The sequence below is a fragment of the Panicum virgatum genome, chromosome 9K (assembly GCF_016808335.1).
Source record: "Panicum virgatum strain AP13 chromosome 9K, P.virgatum_v5, whole genome shotgun sequence".
NCBI lineage: Eukaryota > Viridiplantae > Streptophyta > Magnoliopsida > Poales > Poaceae > Panicum > Panicum virgatum.
The window spans coordinates 43540106-43557635 of NC_053144.1; the positions used below are offsets into that span (position 1 = coordinate 43540106).

Below are 17530 nucleotides of genomic sequence, written 5' to 3' on the forward strand. Positions count from 1 at the left end.
CATTCAGTAATCCGTTAGTGCAATGCTTACACATCATGCAGTCTGTTTCGCATTTTTTTTTTCAGAACATTTCGTTTTAGTGGCATGTGCAGGTTGAGAGTTTCATAAGTGTTTTTGTTCAGGAGAGGAATCCTGTATCCACAGAAGATGAGATGAGTTCCAAAAACGTACGGGGATTGAATTCGAAAGCAAAAGATTATTGATTATAAGCAGAAAAATAAACGTTAGCGTTGCTTAGAGATTCAGCAATATGAGCAACGGCAGTCACGAGAGCACATGACAAGTAGTAATTAGTACTTAACAGTACAGTTGGAAGGAAAGATACAAGGTGAGATGTTTGCTTACTTGGGCTTGGAGGCCAGCATTGTCAACTGCACCTGCCAGCAGAGGCAGTTTCTGAACTTGGATGGAGTTCAGGATCCAGCGCTTGGATGCAGATGATGAGATGGATGAGAGAACAGAAGAGGGATGATGATTTGGAGGACGAGCCAGGAGGAAGAAGAAAGATCATTCAAGCTCATGCGATGACTACGATGGTGGAGACGAGAGGTGGTCGTGCAGCGCATGTTCGAAGCACACCAACGTGCGTGGCTGTTCGTTCAGTGGAGCCATGGCCCCGTGGAGATTGGTGGCAGCCCACTGCACGAGCTTAATCTTCTGTGAGATGATTAAGCAGGCCATTTCTCTTGCTTCTCAGAGCGTCCCCCACAAGCCCATTGAATTGGGCCTGATTTTGTCCGAAGGACTTCCTAGGCCCATGGATCCTTGCATTCTTCATTCAAGTTACAGAGCGCGAGTCTACATTTCCTCTCTGAAAACTCAAAAATGAAATAGACTCGAGTGACATTTTATTCTCTTTTTCTTTCAGCGAACCGGTGGTATGCTTGTGGTTGAGACCCGGTGAGCTGGGCAGCCGAGCGAGTTTAATAATAGAGCTAAGTGCTTGGTATTAGCCAAGCTATACAATGAATAAATGATCTTACTAGTCTATAAAAATTATTCTATGTTTCATCTTTTATTTTCTAGTCCCATCACATTCATTTAATGCGGGGCATGCGGGGCCGTTAGTGGGCGAGCGTTCATCGCTACAGCCCGCTTGCGCATGATCGTTGCTAGGTGATAGCAATGCGCGAGAGTTCCTACGCCCAACGCTGACACGTCTAGCATACCATATCATACCACTCCCTGCTCTGACTTCCTCTTCCGTGCTAAGCTGCTCTAGTTTCTTCCGTTCGGATATGATTTTCCATAATGCACTATATTTCCTCTACGTGTATATGGTAGGTTTTGCGTTGGTCTAGTTCTCTCCTCCACCACTTTCATTCTATTTGATTCTTTTTCCTTTTTGGGGATCGCACTGTGTAAAAGGTTATAAAATAGAAAGAAGATTACTTTCACGTGCATATAAAAGCAAAAGAAAAGAACTCACAATTTAATTAGAAAGAGTTTTGCATTGCCTCCAAAACTTTTACATCCTAACTTTAAATTCACAAATTTAAAACTTCATACTCGAAGATGGGAACCTCCAGGTTGGGAGTTCGACTCTCGCTTTGCACAAAAAAATCCCCTCGTCTAGTTTGGGGCCCGACCTAACTCACAAAGCGACGGACGGCCACTATGTATGCGTGGGGGCAGGGGTTCGGGGGTTTTCTTGACCTGCGTGAAAAGACCTTTCTTCTTAATACAATGTCGTGGGGGCGGTCTTTCCCCCGCAGGTCAAGCTTTCTTTTTTCTTTTTAACTTCATACTCGAGTATCAAAAAAACACAAATCGTGTATCCATAACTTTCGATTTACATATTTATTATAACTATCAAATCATACATAGAAAAGGCCTTCTACATCTCTATCATCCAAGTTACATATCAAAACATTTGTATTTAAAATCATATATACAAAACTTTCAAATCATATATACAAAATTTCAAATTATATATAAAAAAATTTCAAATCATATATACAAAACTTCGAGCTATATATATACAAAACTTTCAAATCATATATACAAAACTTTCAAATTATATATACAAACCTTTCAAATCATATATACAAAACTTTGAACTATATATATATATACAACACTTTCAAACCATATATACAAAACTTCAAACTATATATACAAAACTTTCAAATCATATATACAAAATTTCAAACTATATATACAAAACTTTCAAATCACATATACAAAACTTTGAACTATATATATACACAAAACTATCAAATCATATATACAAAACTTCAAACTATATATACAAAACTTTCGAATCATATATACAGAACTTCAAACTATATATACAAAACTTTCTACATGAATATTGAAAACTCTTAAAACCATGAATCAAATACTTTGTATTCAAAAAATCAAAGAATTTGAAATCACATAGGTAAGAAGATACTATATCTCTAGCTTTCGAGTGATGTACAAGAAACTTTTTAATCGGGAATACAAATACTTTGAAATTATGTACTGAATACTATACACGTCATACCATGACAGCCATGCATCAACTTGCATACGGTCCGCAATAAAATCATGGATATAGTTAAAAATGTATCCTAAAGGTTACACGTCTAATTTTGCAGTCATTGTTTTGTCTGACTAATTAAGCAGTAAGCACGTGCATGTGTTCGCTCCAACCGGCTCCCGGCGCACGTATCCTACGGTGTAGCTATTGTTTTGTCTGACTAAGCACATGCACGTGTTCGCTGCAACCGGTTCCGGCGCTCGCGCGCCAAATAATAAATTCACATTTAATGTATGGCTCATCACCTACATATGCCTCCGTGCCTAGCTTGGTGCTTGCACAAGGCCAGACTCTTCTTTCTCTCCACATCAGCATTTGCTTGGTTATAAACCAATTATCTACCTACCTAGCTACCTGTAAATTCCATGATTTTGTTGGTCATCCACACGGAAAACAACACGATTTTTGTACAGAAAAATAGGCATATATAGGACCGAAATGAATTAATCAATCTCAGCCACCCCTTGAATCTGAATAAGCCAATTTTTGTACTAACACCGGATGGACGCATGGATGGCTCTATCCTCCTCTGTTCTGACTGTTATAAGGGGAGAAAAATACAATCGCAGAGGTAACACTCTGCAAGACTCGCAAAGAAAAATCTCCCATCTGCGATCTGGTCTGAGACATTCCTATTCCTGTTCCTGTTCCTCCTGCACGGCAGAGGACAATTCGGATGCCCACAAGATAAGAATAATTATTGTGGCATCATGGCATCCTCCATACCATACAGGACGTACCAGCTCTACGTACTTTGGAGCTGCTCATGGGAGCCCTCCTTTAATCTATCCTGTAGGTCCCTGGCTAGCAGGTTAGTTGGGCAGGCACATGCTCTACATCTTACATACTCCTCATCTTTAGTAGTGGGGCACTCGCCACCCCATGGCTCTAATAAGCCTTTCGGCTGTAAAAGTTGTTCTTCATCTGTGTGTTCATGCACTTGTTCAACTCCGGTTTATAAAAGCAGCTGTCTCTTGATGTGTTGTCATCCGGTTCTAGGATCGTCAGTAGTGGCGCCCAACTCGTGTCTCGGCTAAAACAACAAACATAATAATACTGTTGCATCGACTTCGGCTGCTGCTGCTGCTGCATTGCTGTCGGCGTTGCGGTTGCTCCCCCCCCCCCCCCCCCCCCCCCCAACTCCACCTTACGCAGACACTGCGGCGGAGCAAGGCTCCAAATGCGGTTGATCCGTCGCCTCCTAGTGCCTGCACCATGCATGGCCCGCACGATTCTAGCTTTGTTTTCTCCTTTGCTAGCTTAGCTACACTACTCTCCAAAACTCAGACAAAAATGATGTCACTTGATGCCAACGCGGCACCTGCGACTTAACGTCGACTAGACTACGTTACACTGTGTACTGCCGTGGTACATTATAATATTATTAATAGATCATGTAGACCTATAGTAAAGATCTAGGATTTGGGCCGTGTGTTAGTTGTCGTCTGTGAAGTTTTTGAAATGGCATATTTCTACATTTGAAATACTAAATGTAGATTAATCATAAAATAAATTACAGAAATCGTCTGTAAATCGCAAGACGAATCTAATGAGCCTAATTAATTCGTCATTAGATATTCTTTAATGTAGTATTACTGTAGCAATTTCGCGTCTAATTACAGCCTAATTAGGTTCATTAGATTCGTCTCGCGATTTACAGGCAAACTGTGCAATGCGCTTTTTATTTCGTCTAGATTGAAGTCTCCATGCAGGTGCCGGAATTTTTTTTTGAAATTTTGATTTTTGGAACTAAACACGGTGTTGGTTAGGAACTTGCCTCTCTCTTGCAAAGGTAGGAGGAACAACCTCTGCAGCTGAAGGAGAGCACAACCATCTGTCTGTCAGTAACCTAGTGCTGGGAATATGGGCCGTGCCCAACTGGGCCAGCCCGAGCACGGCCCGAAAACAGGCGCCCAAAATACGGCCCAGCACGAAATCATAAGGGCCGGGCTAGCACGGCCCGAAGAAAGGGCTGGGTCGTGCCTTGAATCTCGGCCTGTCGTGCCCCCGACACGGCCCGCACGCGCAGGCCGTGCTTGGGCCGGCCCGGCATGAAATGGCCCGTCAAAGAGCCCCCGCGGCCGCATTAAAGATCCTGTGGCCGACGCCGACTCGTCAAACCGTGGAATATATTTTAGTTTCCCTCAAAACCGTGTCTTTGTTTTACTGTATTGTGGATTGTTGTGGCTGTTGACTTAATGATTGATGAACTATTGCTGATATTTAAGTATGTTTCATATTCAAATACTTGCTGTTGTGGCTGTTTCTTATCGTTGATATCTGAGTATCTTCATATGTCTTATTGTTGATTTTTGTAATATGTGGGCCGTGCTTGGGCCGGCACGGCCCGAAGAAGGCACGACGTGCTTTAGGGCCGGGCCGGGCCTCTATTTTTACTCTTTGGGCTGGCACGGTACGGCCCGAAATTTTTTTGAGCCGTCTAGGCCCGACCCCTTTTGGCCCGAAGCACGATGGGCTTGGGCCGTGCCGGCCCGACCCGGCCCAATTCCCAGCACTACAGTAACCGTCCGTCCGTCTGCTCTTTCTGTGTGTGAACAGCTGAATTTGCGTACGAGAGTTCCACTAAATCCATCCGGCCGGCATCACAGCTTGACGATGATGAATGCTGCACCCAACTCAGGCAGGAGTCAGTAGCAGTTGGTGCGCACAATTACAGTGGCCACGCACACCACCACACCCTGTCTCGTACCAGGACGCACTGCAGGCAGTACTACGAGGTGCTGTGAAGAATATGCTCCAGCAGAGGTGACCTGATCCCACAAGTTCCGTCAGAATGGTCGGAGGTCGCCATCCTGCAGCCGGGGCCCCTCGTCGTACGTCCCGTCCATGCCATCGCCTTGCCTCCCCGGTGCGGCAGTGCCGCTGCCAGCGACGTCTCGGGGGGCAACAGCTCCCCCGCTCGGAGTCGGAGGGTTGCGACGTCGCTCTCCGGCAAGAAGTCATAGGCCGCACGAGACGACGGACAACGGGGGCGCAGCCGCAGCGACGCCGAGCCACCAAACTCCCATCCCATCCCATGGGCTCCTCCAACCATCCAGCGGCTGCGGGCACGAGGATTCACATGTCATCAGCGGCTCACGGTTGGGGGGAAAACCGACGAGCCAACCGAGCCGGTGGCGTGCGTCAGGACACGCACCCAGGGAATCATGCATCCGACAAAAATGTAAAAAGCCTGGAGCGGATTAAACAAAACCTGCTGCCGCCAGAAAAGATTTGATACTTTGCTGTCGTCGGTGTGGTAAGAGCCGATGATAACCCAACTACCGGCGCCTGCCTAAATGATTCCAATCCGGTCACACCTGCTGCCCCTTTTACTCACCTGATCCCGATTTGATCGATCGATGCCGTCTTCTTAAGCAACCACCAAAGATTAGGAGCCTGCAACCACACAGACAATCATGAGCCAACTCGCTTCGCTTCACTTCATTGCAGGTGTTCAGCATTATGATGATATGAAATGGATGGAAAGACTTGTTAACAATAGCATCAAATCCAGGTTACTCCCTCCGTTCCCTTTTAACTGTCGCTAGGAGAGCGCGCCTGTGAGGGGAATCACTGTTCCTGAGCGACAGTTAAATCGGGACAGAGGGGGTAGGTCACTGGCAACACAGTACATTGCATTACAATCAAGGAGCTGTCAGCTGCAGAGTTTTTTTTTTTGAAACGAATAGCCAGCCATTCTGATTAGGAGGAACTCCATTTATACACACAAGTGAACTGCCACAAACGTGGATATACGGAGCAGCAAGAGAAGGTCCAAGTTAAACGTAAAAAAGAGAAAGAAAAAAAATCGCGACACCCACAAACTTCTCCAATCACCACAAATACAGGCATTGGCAGTAAAGCGCATAGGAAGCACAAGACCGCGTCAAACAAACCAAAAAGAAAATAAAAATCAAAACGACACTAATGGTACATGGCGCTGTTTTGCTACTTGCTGTTTTTCTTTTTCAGTAAGCTCCCAAACTTCTTCAGCAGAGGCTTGTTCTTTTTCTGCTGCTGCTGCTGCGGTTTCGTCGGGGACATTGCCACTTTACTCGCCGTATCCTCTGGTACGGTCGTTCCATTTGCGGTCTCGGTGCTGCTGTCCTCCTTCTTGGAATCCAGTTCATCATTCGACGACTCAGTCTCCTGCTTTCTGTTTTCTGCCTGTTCTTCCTTCTCTGCAACTTTGCCGCTCTCTTGCACACTGTGATCAATCTTCAGCTCCTCTTGGTCGACCTTGCAGTCATCTTTCTCTTCGTGATTCATGCATCCATTGTACTTCATATCATCTACGTTGACTTCCACATGCAACTTTTTATCATCAATTTCTTCCGTATCTTCATTTTCTGCAATAGAACGGGTAAATTCTTCACCCACAGAACTGTGCGCCTCATCCACAACAACTAGCTTCTCTTCCTCCTCAGGATGCTTCTTTATCATAGCTTCGGCAAGAAGAGCAGACAGCTCCTCTATTTTCTTCATGGCATCAGCTTCTCGCATCCTGAATTCATCATTCTCCTGGGTTAGGTTCTGCAATGCATTCTCTTTGTCAAGTAACCTCTCCCTCAGCAGCGAACTCTCGGCCTTTGCTTCCTGCACACCCTTGTCGGCTTCAGCAACCGCTGACTCCGTGTATGTCAGTTTCTCTTGAAGCCTCTCCATCTCAGTCTTTGCTTCCTGTGCAGCCATGTTGGCCTCAGCAACCGCTGATTCCGTGTGCGCAAGCTTCCCTTGAAGCCTCTCCTTCTCAGTCTTTGCCTCCTGCACAGCCTTGTTGGCTTCAGCAACTGCTGCTTCTGTGTACGCAAGTTTCTCTTGAAGCCTCTCTTTCTCTTCATTGGCTGCTTCAAGCTCGTGCTCTGCACCTTGCAGTGATGCAGCTACCTGCTCGGCTTCTACTTTAAGAGCAGCAATTTCTTGTTCAGACTGCTTGTTTGCTGTGATAAGGTCAAGCTCCTTAGAATCACATTCATCTCTGTACTTGCTCACTTCAGCCTCCAGCTTCTCGACAATTTCCCTTAGACCAATTATGTCATTGTTTGCCTCATGGAGCATTACCTCATAACTCTCTTCCTTACTCTTTAGAGCCATCTTCAGATCACCTATCTGTGCAAGAGCATGCTCGTAATCATCTTCTTTCTTCTGAAACCTATCGTGGGCTTCATGTGCCTCGCAAGATGCCTTATCCAATGCAGCAGTAAGATCCTCCACCGCCCTTTTCTCTCTCTCCTCTCTATGTATAGCACCTTCCAGCTCACTGATGAGCTTAGTTTTTTCCTCGGTCAAGCCTTCGATCTTCGTGTTAGCAGTCTTCTCATTGTCCAGAGCCTCTGACGCAGCTAGCTCCGCAGCCTCAAGCTTGTTCCTCAGAACATCTATTGTTGTCTGCAGTCCAAACACCTCTTGCTGCGATGCATCCAAATGCTCGTTGGAGTCATTTACTTCTGCTAAAAGCCTTGCCACCTCGATTTCCAAGGCGGTTGTCTTTCCTTTAAGAACTTCAAGTTCTGATTCTCTATCTTGCAACATAGAGTGCATCCTGTCCAGCTCTTCAGTTGTAGAGGCAAGGGAGTCACTTTTGAACTTCTCGGACAGAGTAACTTCCTCCAGTTTCATCTCAAGTGATCCCGACTTCTCCTTCCATTCTTCTAATTGCTGGCGGATGTTGGACTCGACCTTCTGAGCATCAGCTATCTGTGATTTAAGCTCCTCAATCGTTTTTTCTGCCTGGGCCAGTCTGTCCTCAAGGAATTTTGCCTCCTCAAGCTTGACTTTTAGAGATGAAACCTCCGACTCCAGATTCTTAACAAGAACCTCAGTTTCACGGGCTTTACTCTCCTCGCTTGCAGCAGTTGAATCAAGCAACCCTTTCAATCGAACAACTTCGTTTGAGAGGACCTCCACCTTCTCCGCATTGACCTCAGCGATCTTCATGGCATCATCTGCGTGGCCAAGTGCAGCCTTCTTAGCCTCGTTCGCCATCGAAAGATCATGCCTGAGCCTCTCTAGTTCCTCTGTCGTGTTGACCAAAGACTCCAGGTCGGCGGCATGCTGGCCACGCACGCACTCAATCTCCCTCTGCCACTCCTCCTCCCGCCTCTGCGCCTCGTCGATGCCTGCCTGCTCGAGCTCATCCGCCCGGAACTTCTCGATCTCGGTGGCCTCCTCGGCCCACCTCTTGGCCATGAGGGCATCCTGGAGCTTCTCGTGGGTCTCATCAGCGACTCGCTTGGCCTCATTGAGCTCCCCAACAAGACGGTCCCTCTCCCCGACGATGAAGGCCAGCTGATCCTTGGCCTTCTTCAGGTCCTCCTGGGCGGACTCAAGCCGCGCCTGCAGTTCGGCCTCCCTCCGCGGCTGCTTCTGCAATCCCATGGACAAAATCACAGTGACCAACCACCACAGTGTGCACCAAGAACGACAGAATTTTCACAATGCAGCACCATTTCGGCGACTCAGTGACAGATAGGGGAAAAAAAAAGAAGACAGTGCAGTGAAGTGCAGCGCACTTACATCAGGAGGCGTGCCGATCTTGGGCACCCGGCGCTCGACGACGGGCTTGGAGTCCGCGGATCTCGGCGAGCGGTCGAACGAGAGGCGCGGGCGCGCGCTCTGCGCGGTCGCCGACGGCGGCGAGTTGGGCTCGGACTTGAACGGCCCGGCGCCGTTGGCGCGGGAGCGCGGCGTGGACGGCGTGCCGACGCTGCTCCTCCTGGTGCCGCCGGGCGTGGACGGGCGGTGGCTGGAGGACGGCGTGGACGGGCGGTGGGCTGAGGACGGCGTGGACGGGCGGTGGGCGGAGGACGGCGTGCTCGGCCTGCCCCTGCTGCTGATGGGGGACTCGTTCGGCCCAGATCTGCCAATGGCGACATCCATTAGAAATGGAACTATTTTTTTTCCTTCCTCCGTTGCCGAATCGAGAACGGAAGTGGGGAGTGAAATCACGCAGGCTCGACTTCTCTCTCTCTCTCTCTCTCTCTCTCTCTCTCTCTCTCTCTCTTCTAGTTAGGATCAAACACAAACCAAGAGAGTACACTCGCAAGACGGAGCGGCCGTTACGATCGAAAATTCGAGCATTTTACGGGGGCGAAGCGGGCATCTGGAGACGGCGCACTGGCGCGAGCGCGTGCGGCGGAAATCGCACGAGCCATGGAAATCCCGACGGAAAGGCAAGCGCGGCGCAGCAAATCTGAGGAGAAGAGAAAATCCAAACGCTCCCGACCAAACGGGATAGATCTGCCACTCGGAAACGGAGATGCAACCGAAACCCGAACCGCGAAAAACTGAGGCGACGAAAAAAATGCGGGAGGGCGAGTGCGGGGGGGATGTGATACGTCACCTTGTTCTGGAGGGCAGCATTGTGGACATCTATCTGGTGCGCGGCGGAGTGCCCGGCGGCCGAGTGGAGAAGAAGGGAGTGGGGGGGGGGGGGGAGGGGGGAGTGGTAGCCGGGTAGGGGAGAGGAGGGAGGAGAGAGAGGGGGAGCAAGCGCACCCCAGCAAAAAGGCGAAAGGCAAAGGCGGCCGGCCCGAAAGGGGCCACAGCCAGGGCGAGGCGAGCGAGCCGTGCAGGCAGGTGAGATGCGGGCGAAGCGTCCTCCTCCTCCGCTGCTCTGCTCTCCGCCTCGTCGTCTCGCGTCGCCGCGACTGCGATTACGGGGACCCCGTCCGCCTCCCGTTTCGCAGTCTGTCTGCTCCTCCTCCTCGTCAACCGTAGCAACTACTCCATCTTTTCATCTCCCTCCCTGACCCCTAGGATCCTACTCCTACCTATGGATGGAGAGCGGTCGTTGTGGTACACTGCGGCACTGCCTCCTGGTACTCCCCGTCGTCCTCCTGCCTCCTGCCGAAGATGCAATTAGTCTCCTCTCGGGAACGGGAGGTGGGATTGGTGCGCCCGACTGACTTTACGCCACCCCCACATCGCCGCGCTGCGCAGCAAATCATGCACGGACGCCACCGTGGCCAGCACATGCCTCGCTCGCCCTCCACCGCGTATCGCCTCGCCTCGCCTCGCCTCTTCTGTGGTTCGGTCGGCACACTGTGCGTTTATAAATTGTAGATGATCTATACATCTGTGTTTTGTATATAAACTGCTAAGCTTTTTCTATCTATGAACAAAATTAGTTATAAGGGGTACACAGTATAATTAATATATAGACGCCAGCGCGATATGCAAGTCCCACTTGAACCAAAAAAAAAGAACAACCAAGGAAAGTTGTGCCAACCGACGCATATCTATCTTATATACCGCAAATTATTGTAATAAGTGTGTAACCGCATCACCATAATTTATTTGGTATTCGGAAAGAAAAAACATAATTTATTTGGATTATTGTTGCCGACCGAACAGAAGAGGAAGAGAGAAGAGAGACAGCTGCATGGCCACCGGAGCAAGCCCGCGCACGTGCCCCACTGCTATATACTATGCTTCACACACCACACAATCACTCTGTTCGCTGGGCTGCAGCTGGAGCTGGTGGCTGGAGTGGTGTGAGAGAAAAATACTGTTGGCTGGCTGGTGGCTGGAAGCTGGTGCTGAAACGGTGTGAGAGAAAAAACACTGTTGGGCTGGAGGCTGTATAGCTGCCGAAACAGAGGGAATGCATACCAGCGGCGCGACGCGTCGTCGTGCGGTGCAACCGCCGGTACGGACGCGAGTTATCCGCATGGTTTGCAAGCGAAGACTACTACTAGTACTAGGCTACTAGCTAGCGCTGCGCCGTACTAATACCGGTTGCCTTGCCATGAACCAGTAGTACTTGCACCGGATGATATTGCTTCCGCGCTTGCTACGGCAGCTGGATGGAGCACGCTGCTGCTCCGTCGTCGTCATCTCGATCACCTCGTCCTTGCCGCTGAAATGTTTCTCTCCAAGTCTCCAGTCTCCGATCCATGTCCCCGCTCTGCTGCCCGGCCAAGCCGAGGAGCTAGCTAGCTAGCTACACGACGACGTCGACGAGCCAGCCCCGGGGGCACGGCGTTTGTGCATGGGGCGCCCCGCGCCCGCCCATACACGGAGATGGATGGATGGAGCTTTGCGTTTGCGTGCGTTGGACGGGACGGCCGCGTGCGCTCCATCGACGGTGGGCCCCGCCCCGCGACCTCTCTCCTCTCCTTTTTCCCGCCCAGAAAAAAAAGGCAGCGGCCGAAAACGGTGTCCCAACCAACGCAGCAAGTCTCTCCCTTCCGGGTCTTTCTACGCGGACGCCCGTCTTCGAACCTGACGTGTGGTCCCCGCTCCATCCGGGGCCCGCTCGTCAGTGTCGTAACCACGCCATCACCGGTCGCGATGCGATGCGATGCGATGCGAGGTTAGCGGCCTCCCCGTGTGTGACGGTGGATGGGGCCGGGCCAGCCGACACACCGGACGGATGGGAACGGAGCCACACGGCCCGCCGCCCGCGGGAAACCAGCATCGGCCAAAATTTTGATCCACACAATGCATTCGGTCCACCAGAAATGATAAGCCCATCTTAGGTCAGTTCAGGCTGCTGCTCAGCCCACGATCCACCAACGCTTGGGTTGGCCGGGCCTCATCCCCACGCACGGCGGGCGTTGTAGGGGAACTCGTACATGCAAACATGTATGTGAAACGCATGTCTCCTACTACCTAAAAACACCAAGTTCTGTCGACACTCGCGGGCGTCCGCCTCCTCCGTGAGTCTGCCCGGCCGCTCGCGCAAAAAGGTCGTCCCGCATTGGCAGTTGCCCGCTCGCGCAAAAACGACCGTCCCGCATCGGCAGTTCCCCGTCCTCCTCGCGGCGTCGTCGCCCTCCCCGTCTCGCGACCGTCCCGCATCGGCAGTTCCCCGTCCTCCTCGCGGCGGCGTCGTCGTACTCCCCGTCTCGCAGCGACGTCGCCGCGACCGCGTCGCCCTTCGCCTCCCAGATCGACGCCGCCGCTCCCGCGTCGCCCTCCGTCCGAAGCCGCCGTCCTGCTCCTCCTCGCGACGGCGTCCTCCTCGAGCCGGAAGTTCCCCGCCTCCCCGTCCTGGTCACCGTCCTGCTCGAACCGGCAGTCTCCGACCTCCTGAACAGCGAGAAGATAAAAGCAAAGCGAGCCTGACTGCCTCCCTCGCCGTCACCGCTGTCGTGAGGATACGAAAGGCAAGATTGTGGTACGTCGATTCCATCTCCTAATCAACATGCGACTTAGTTTTTCCTTCCATTGTATCCTTAATTTGGACACATCTGTGACGGAACCGCCAAATTTAAACTCTAGTTAAGCGTAACGACCGTCATTTGAACACATCGGGCGCATTAGCTTAATGGCTTAATTTGGCGATCCTTTCTCAACCCACGGCCCGATCGAAACATCACCAGAAGTCCCACGCGAAGGCGGGCGCAGATGGTACCAGCACGACAAAATACTTGAAAATATACAAGGATGACAACCGATAACGAGAGTTTTACAAATTTAGTTCAAAACACAAGCTCACGTAATTTACGTAATTTACATAATTTACAGTTTTTACATAGCGTAGCCAAGCTCAAATGGAAAAAAAAAATATACAACTACATTACTTCACTGGTTCAGTTCTAACACCACCGGTTAGACCGGTACGTCTCACCGGTCAGACCGGTGCTACCTGGCCTAACCAACCACCGGTCAGACCGGTCCACTGACCGGTCAGACCGGCCGAAACAAAACTGAGGGCTGCACACCTTGCCATCAAGTGTGCAACCCGCCAAATCCCTAATCTAAGGGTCTCTCTCCACCACTTCCCACCCCTCCGCATATCTGCGGATGAATTTGACGCAGCAGGGGCAGAAATCAACGTCCGGGTGTCCTGTAACAAAAAATTGGTGGCAACAAACCCTGAGCAACTAGTACTTAGCAAGACTTACCCGATCAGTGGGTATAACTTAGCCCACATATCTAGACATGCAAGACATTTTGGCGGGTGGTTGGATTTGCAAGAAAAACACTAGAGGTGAGTCCTTATTTTTCAGGTTTTAGCCTCCATTTATATTAATAGAATTACTAACCACCTAGGATTTGTAAAACTACAACAATCAAGGTGAGCAACCATTAATTAAATAATATCAGCCCATCTCATCTCATTCTTTTGCATTTCCTTTCTATGATGTGATCAGGAGACCAAGGCCCTCATAACCGCGAGACACGGCGAATCAATTCGATTTAACCTTGCAAGGTGGACCTAACCAACACGGCACGCAAAAGCCCCGTCGGACCCCACGCACAAACATTTCCCCTCCCCGTCTCGAACTACAGAACCGCCCCAACTACATATAATCAGTCGAGCTCAACGTGAGACCACCAAAAGTAAACATATGCATCCCGTTTCTCCGCGACTACTCGACTCGCCCTAAGGGGTGGTGATGAAGTTCTGTACTTTCGAAGCGAGGCAGTACTCGGCTTACCGGTTTCGACTACCTCCTACTCCCGGCATGCGGTTAGTACAATTCAATCCCCGATCAGCACAGCCGACAACGGAACGGTCCTTAATCAACACAGATGGGGCTACACCATTCCCCATCCGGTCTCCCATCCCATACCTTCCATCTTGAATATAATAATACATATACTGTAATCTAAAGACATCTTATATCTCGCGAGTGACAAAATTACCACTCGACTTCTATCGAGCCATATTAAGCATAGCAGTGCTAACGACCTATTCATACTAGTATGAGGCCCAGAAAAGCCTAGAGATCATGCAACTAAGGTTTCAAACAATTCCTAAACCTAATGCACAATTATCAGAGATATATATATATGTGTCATAATTTGAAATAGTAGGATTTGCACCGGGGATTGCCTTCGGGTTGCTGCTGGTACTGGGGTGAACTGGGCCTTGGGCCGGGTTCTCACGCCTCTCCTCCTGTTGGGCCTGCTCCAGCGGCTCCGGTGGCTCCGCAACCACCTCGTACACGACCTCCTCGGCTGCGGTTTCTACATGTATGCAATTGCCATGAGAAATGCATAAATGGGTTGCAACCTTAAAATAGCCAAAGACTAGATGCAACTACTAGTAATTTACACAAAAATTGCACTCTCTAGCCCAAAACATTCCCCAAAAATCTAGAGTATCCGGACGAATACCCGGAGTATCCGGACTCCCAAGTCCGGAGTTTCCGGACCTATACCCGGAGTTTTCTCCGGAGTGTTCCAAGTCCGGAGTATCCAGGCTTATACCCGGAGTTGTCCCCGGAATGTTAAAAATCCGGAGTATCCGGGCTTATACCCGGAGTCTCCGAGCCCGACAACATTTTTTTCTACCAAGAACAGAAATTCTCATGGTGGAAAAACTAGCCCACCAAAATTGAAACCCTCTTGAATCCTAGTTCAAGGATGCATAAGGAGATGATTGACTAGAGGAAACCACTCAAAACCCCCTAGAAAGATAGATCGGGCCGGCACAAATTAGCATACCTTGAACGAGCCGTTCCCGCGCGAAGAACTTGAAAACGAAGACACCCCGAGGAGGAACACATGGAGAGGAAGGTTCCCCACGCCGGTTGGAAGCTTCTATGGCTTTGGGGTCGAGTTGGGATGGGAGATTTGGAGGTTAGGGCTTGGGGGAGAGGTAGGGCAAGGTGAGGGAGTGAGAGGAAGAGAGGAAACGGGGAGGGAGTGAAAGTGAGCTGCTGAGAGAGGGAGAGAGAGAGAAATAGAGTGTTTATTATATTTGTGGGACTCAGATGACCAAATTAGGGGAAATAGAAACTCCACGCCCGGAGTATCCGGGCCAATGGCCGGAGTATCCGGGCAGGGTGTTACAACATCCGTGGTAGGTCTAGGGTTTCTGATGCAAGTGATGCCATATACTGGGTGCTGGTTTTATGCAGTTGGTGGTCTAGGTAGAATGTACGGGAGATGGCTAATTTACATCTACCCCTTCCAAACAAACTCAGGAGTCTAGACTTATGCTCGTTGAGGTACCCAGTTTTCCCCCTTTTTCTACATTCTGCTGCAATCTGCATGCTGGATCATTTTGCTCTTTGTTATATGTCAAATAATGCATGCCTACAATGCGGTAGTAACAAGCAAGCTACACACCTGATGATTCACTATTTGCAGGTTATTACTTATCACTTCCTTGATTTGTGCCTACAGCAAGATGGTAAAATAAGTTATAGAATGGATCGATGAATTTTGCAACTAATAACGACCAAGTAATCACATCCTTATATAAGATCCATTTCTGCATGTATGCTCTGTTTTTTCTCGTATTTGTGAAACTACATTGAGATATACCAGAACTTTACTCAATTATGTTTTCTCTTGAACTATCTGCACAGTGCACCACTATCTATCATTCTATCTACTATTGGCTAATAAAATATGATGGGAGATTTATTTATTGAACTCTAGCTTTTGTTTGGGTCTTTGTAACCAGCAGGGTCACTTCTTGATGGTAGAAAGCAGGAGCATCCCAAGGAGTGAAGTGTTCAGCTCCCCAAAGGCCAAGGTTTTAGTTCAGATAAACTAAAATAAACATTGCTGCATAGATAATTTACTTACTTTGTGTACGATGTTTGTTTCTCTGTTGATTCCTCCTTTCAACTAGACCATTTAGTTTGTTTTCTTCCATGTAGGTTATTTTGTGCCTCAATTATTGAAGAGATTCCTTGAATTTTGTGTCCGCAGTGCTGATGATCTTGCCACATTATCTTTTCATCACTTTTCTTGGGCCAGTTTCATTTATCCTTGCTTCCTTGCTCTGTTGTTGTCGCATCAGTGTGTTGCTACAGTTTGGAGCTACTCAGAGTGCATTTGTATTCCTTTTTGAATATGCTAAAATCAGTAATTATTGATTGTCCAAGTTAAAGATGCTATCAGAATCATTGGAGTGGGCTCTTGGAAATTGATGCTATTTTTCCATACGCAGGTGATTTTTTTTTTCATGGACCAAAAAGTTTTTAGTGTGTTGTTGGAAAGTACTTGATTACTCTCGCATGAGAAATGATTTGTCCGATTATGGTAGGAAAACATATGAGATTACCTGACAACAGCAAGTATTTTTTTTTATGAATGATTTTCATGTTATATAATCCAAGCATAAAGAAATAGGGAAAACTTCACTATTCTTCAATTATATATCATCATATTGACATGTAGATTCCAACGGTCACCAAGTTATTGACTTATTGTAGGCAACTGATCTATGTTTAGGGGTATATACTCTGTGATGTTCTTGATTGGCTACTCAAGGTTCCATGGCCAATTCAGTGGATAATGTATCAATATTTACACAGGATTGTGCTGATCTAGCACTATCTACAGATTTCTCTAATTTGTATATTTTTTGTTCCACTATTTCATGTTTTTACATTTTACGATCTACTTGATTAGTCCTTCAGAGGCTTCCAGGTTCAGATCGTGGTCACCATGACTGCAAGCTGCTAAGAGCAACAGCTGTGTGGAGCACTGCAGGTTCCGTGAGTTGTGCTAATAAATGGGTTAACAAACATGTTGTGGTCGGCATTGCGTTAATCACCTGGTTGTTCTTTCTGCTATTCCAATAAGATTTGAAGAGGAAGGCTGAGGTGCTAAAGAAGAAAAGATTTCTACTTGGGGGCTAGGTAAATCACAGCATCAAGTTAGCATAAATTATTAGGAGCTTATGGATCTTTTTTTCTTCTCCATTTCTATTGCTTTAATATATTTACCCTCAGATTCTGGCAATTGATTCTGGCTCATGATTCTTTCGGATTCCAATTGTTCTTTGGCACTTTTAGAGGAGGGATAATAGAGTTTAAGAGTCAGTACTATTGGCTGATTGATATACAGTGATAAGCTTTGCTTCATGCCTTCATCCTACATCAGCTGATTGTATAGGAAATAAATATATCTCCGACTGTATGCATAGTGGAGAGTAACTGCTGATGTAGCTCAACTTTTATGACAAATTGACAATCATTGTAAGTTGATCCTTGCTTCCAATCCAGTTTTCACTTGCATATGGCTGTCAATGTGTCAACAAAAAGAATACAGAATATTCAGGATGCAGAGGAAATATGACCGATGTGT

At 48.3% G+C, this 17530-nt stretch overlaps 1 protein-coding gene and 1 long non-coding RNA gene across 2 annotated transcripts; one reads left to right on the forward strand and one right to left on the reverse strand.

Moving 5' to 3' along the window:
- Nucleotides 1-6223: 6223 nt before the first annotated feature.
- On the reverse strand, nt 6224-10269 carry LOC120651541 (WEB family protein At5g16730, chloroplastic-like). The gene is made up of 3 exons (XM_039929059.1): nt 9870-10269; nt 9044-9386; nt 6224-8893 (listed from the first exon to the last, which is right to left on the reverse strand). Exons 1-3 carry the CDS (start codon nt 9896-9898, stop codon nt 6476-6478), a joined length of 2790 nt encoding a protein of 929 aa, XP_039784993.1. The 5' UTR covers nt 9899-10269; the 3' UTR covers nt 6224-6475.
- Nucleotides 10270-12193: 1924 nt separating this feature from the next.
- LOC120651544 lies at nt 12194-17443 on the forward strand. Its single transcript, XR_005666222.1, has 2 exons — nt 12194-12650; nt 15346-17443. It is a non-coding gene; the product is annotated as an uncharacterized LOC120651544 (long non-coding RNA).
- Nucleotides 17444-17530: the final 87 nt, after the last annotated feature.

Bases quoted from the DNA above. Each gene is read 5' to 3' on its own strand.
- LOC120651541 (XM_039929059.1), bottom strand. From the start codon at position 9,898: ATGTCCACAATGCTGCCCTCCAGAACAAG. The intron at 9,387-9,869 runs GTGACGTATCAC...CGCCATTGGCAG, and splicing joins ATGCTGCCCTCCAGAACAAG to ATCTGGGCCGAACGAGTCCC. The intron at 8,894-9,043 runs GTAAGTGCGCTG...ATGGGATTGCAG, and splicing joins AGATCGGCACGCCTCCTGAT to AAGCAGCCGCGGAGGGAGGC.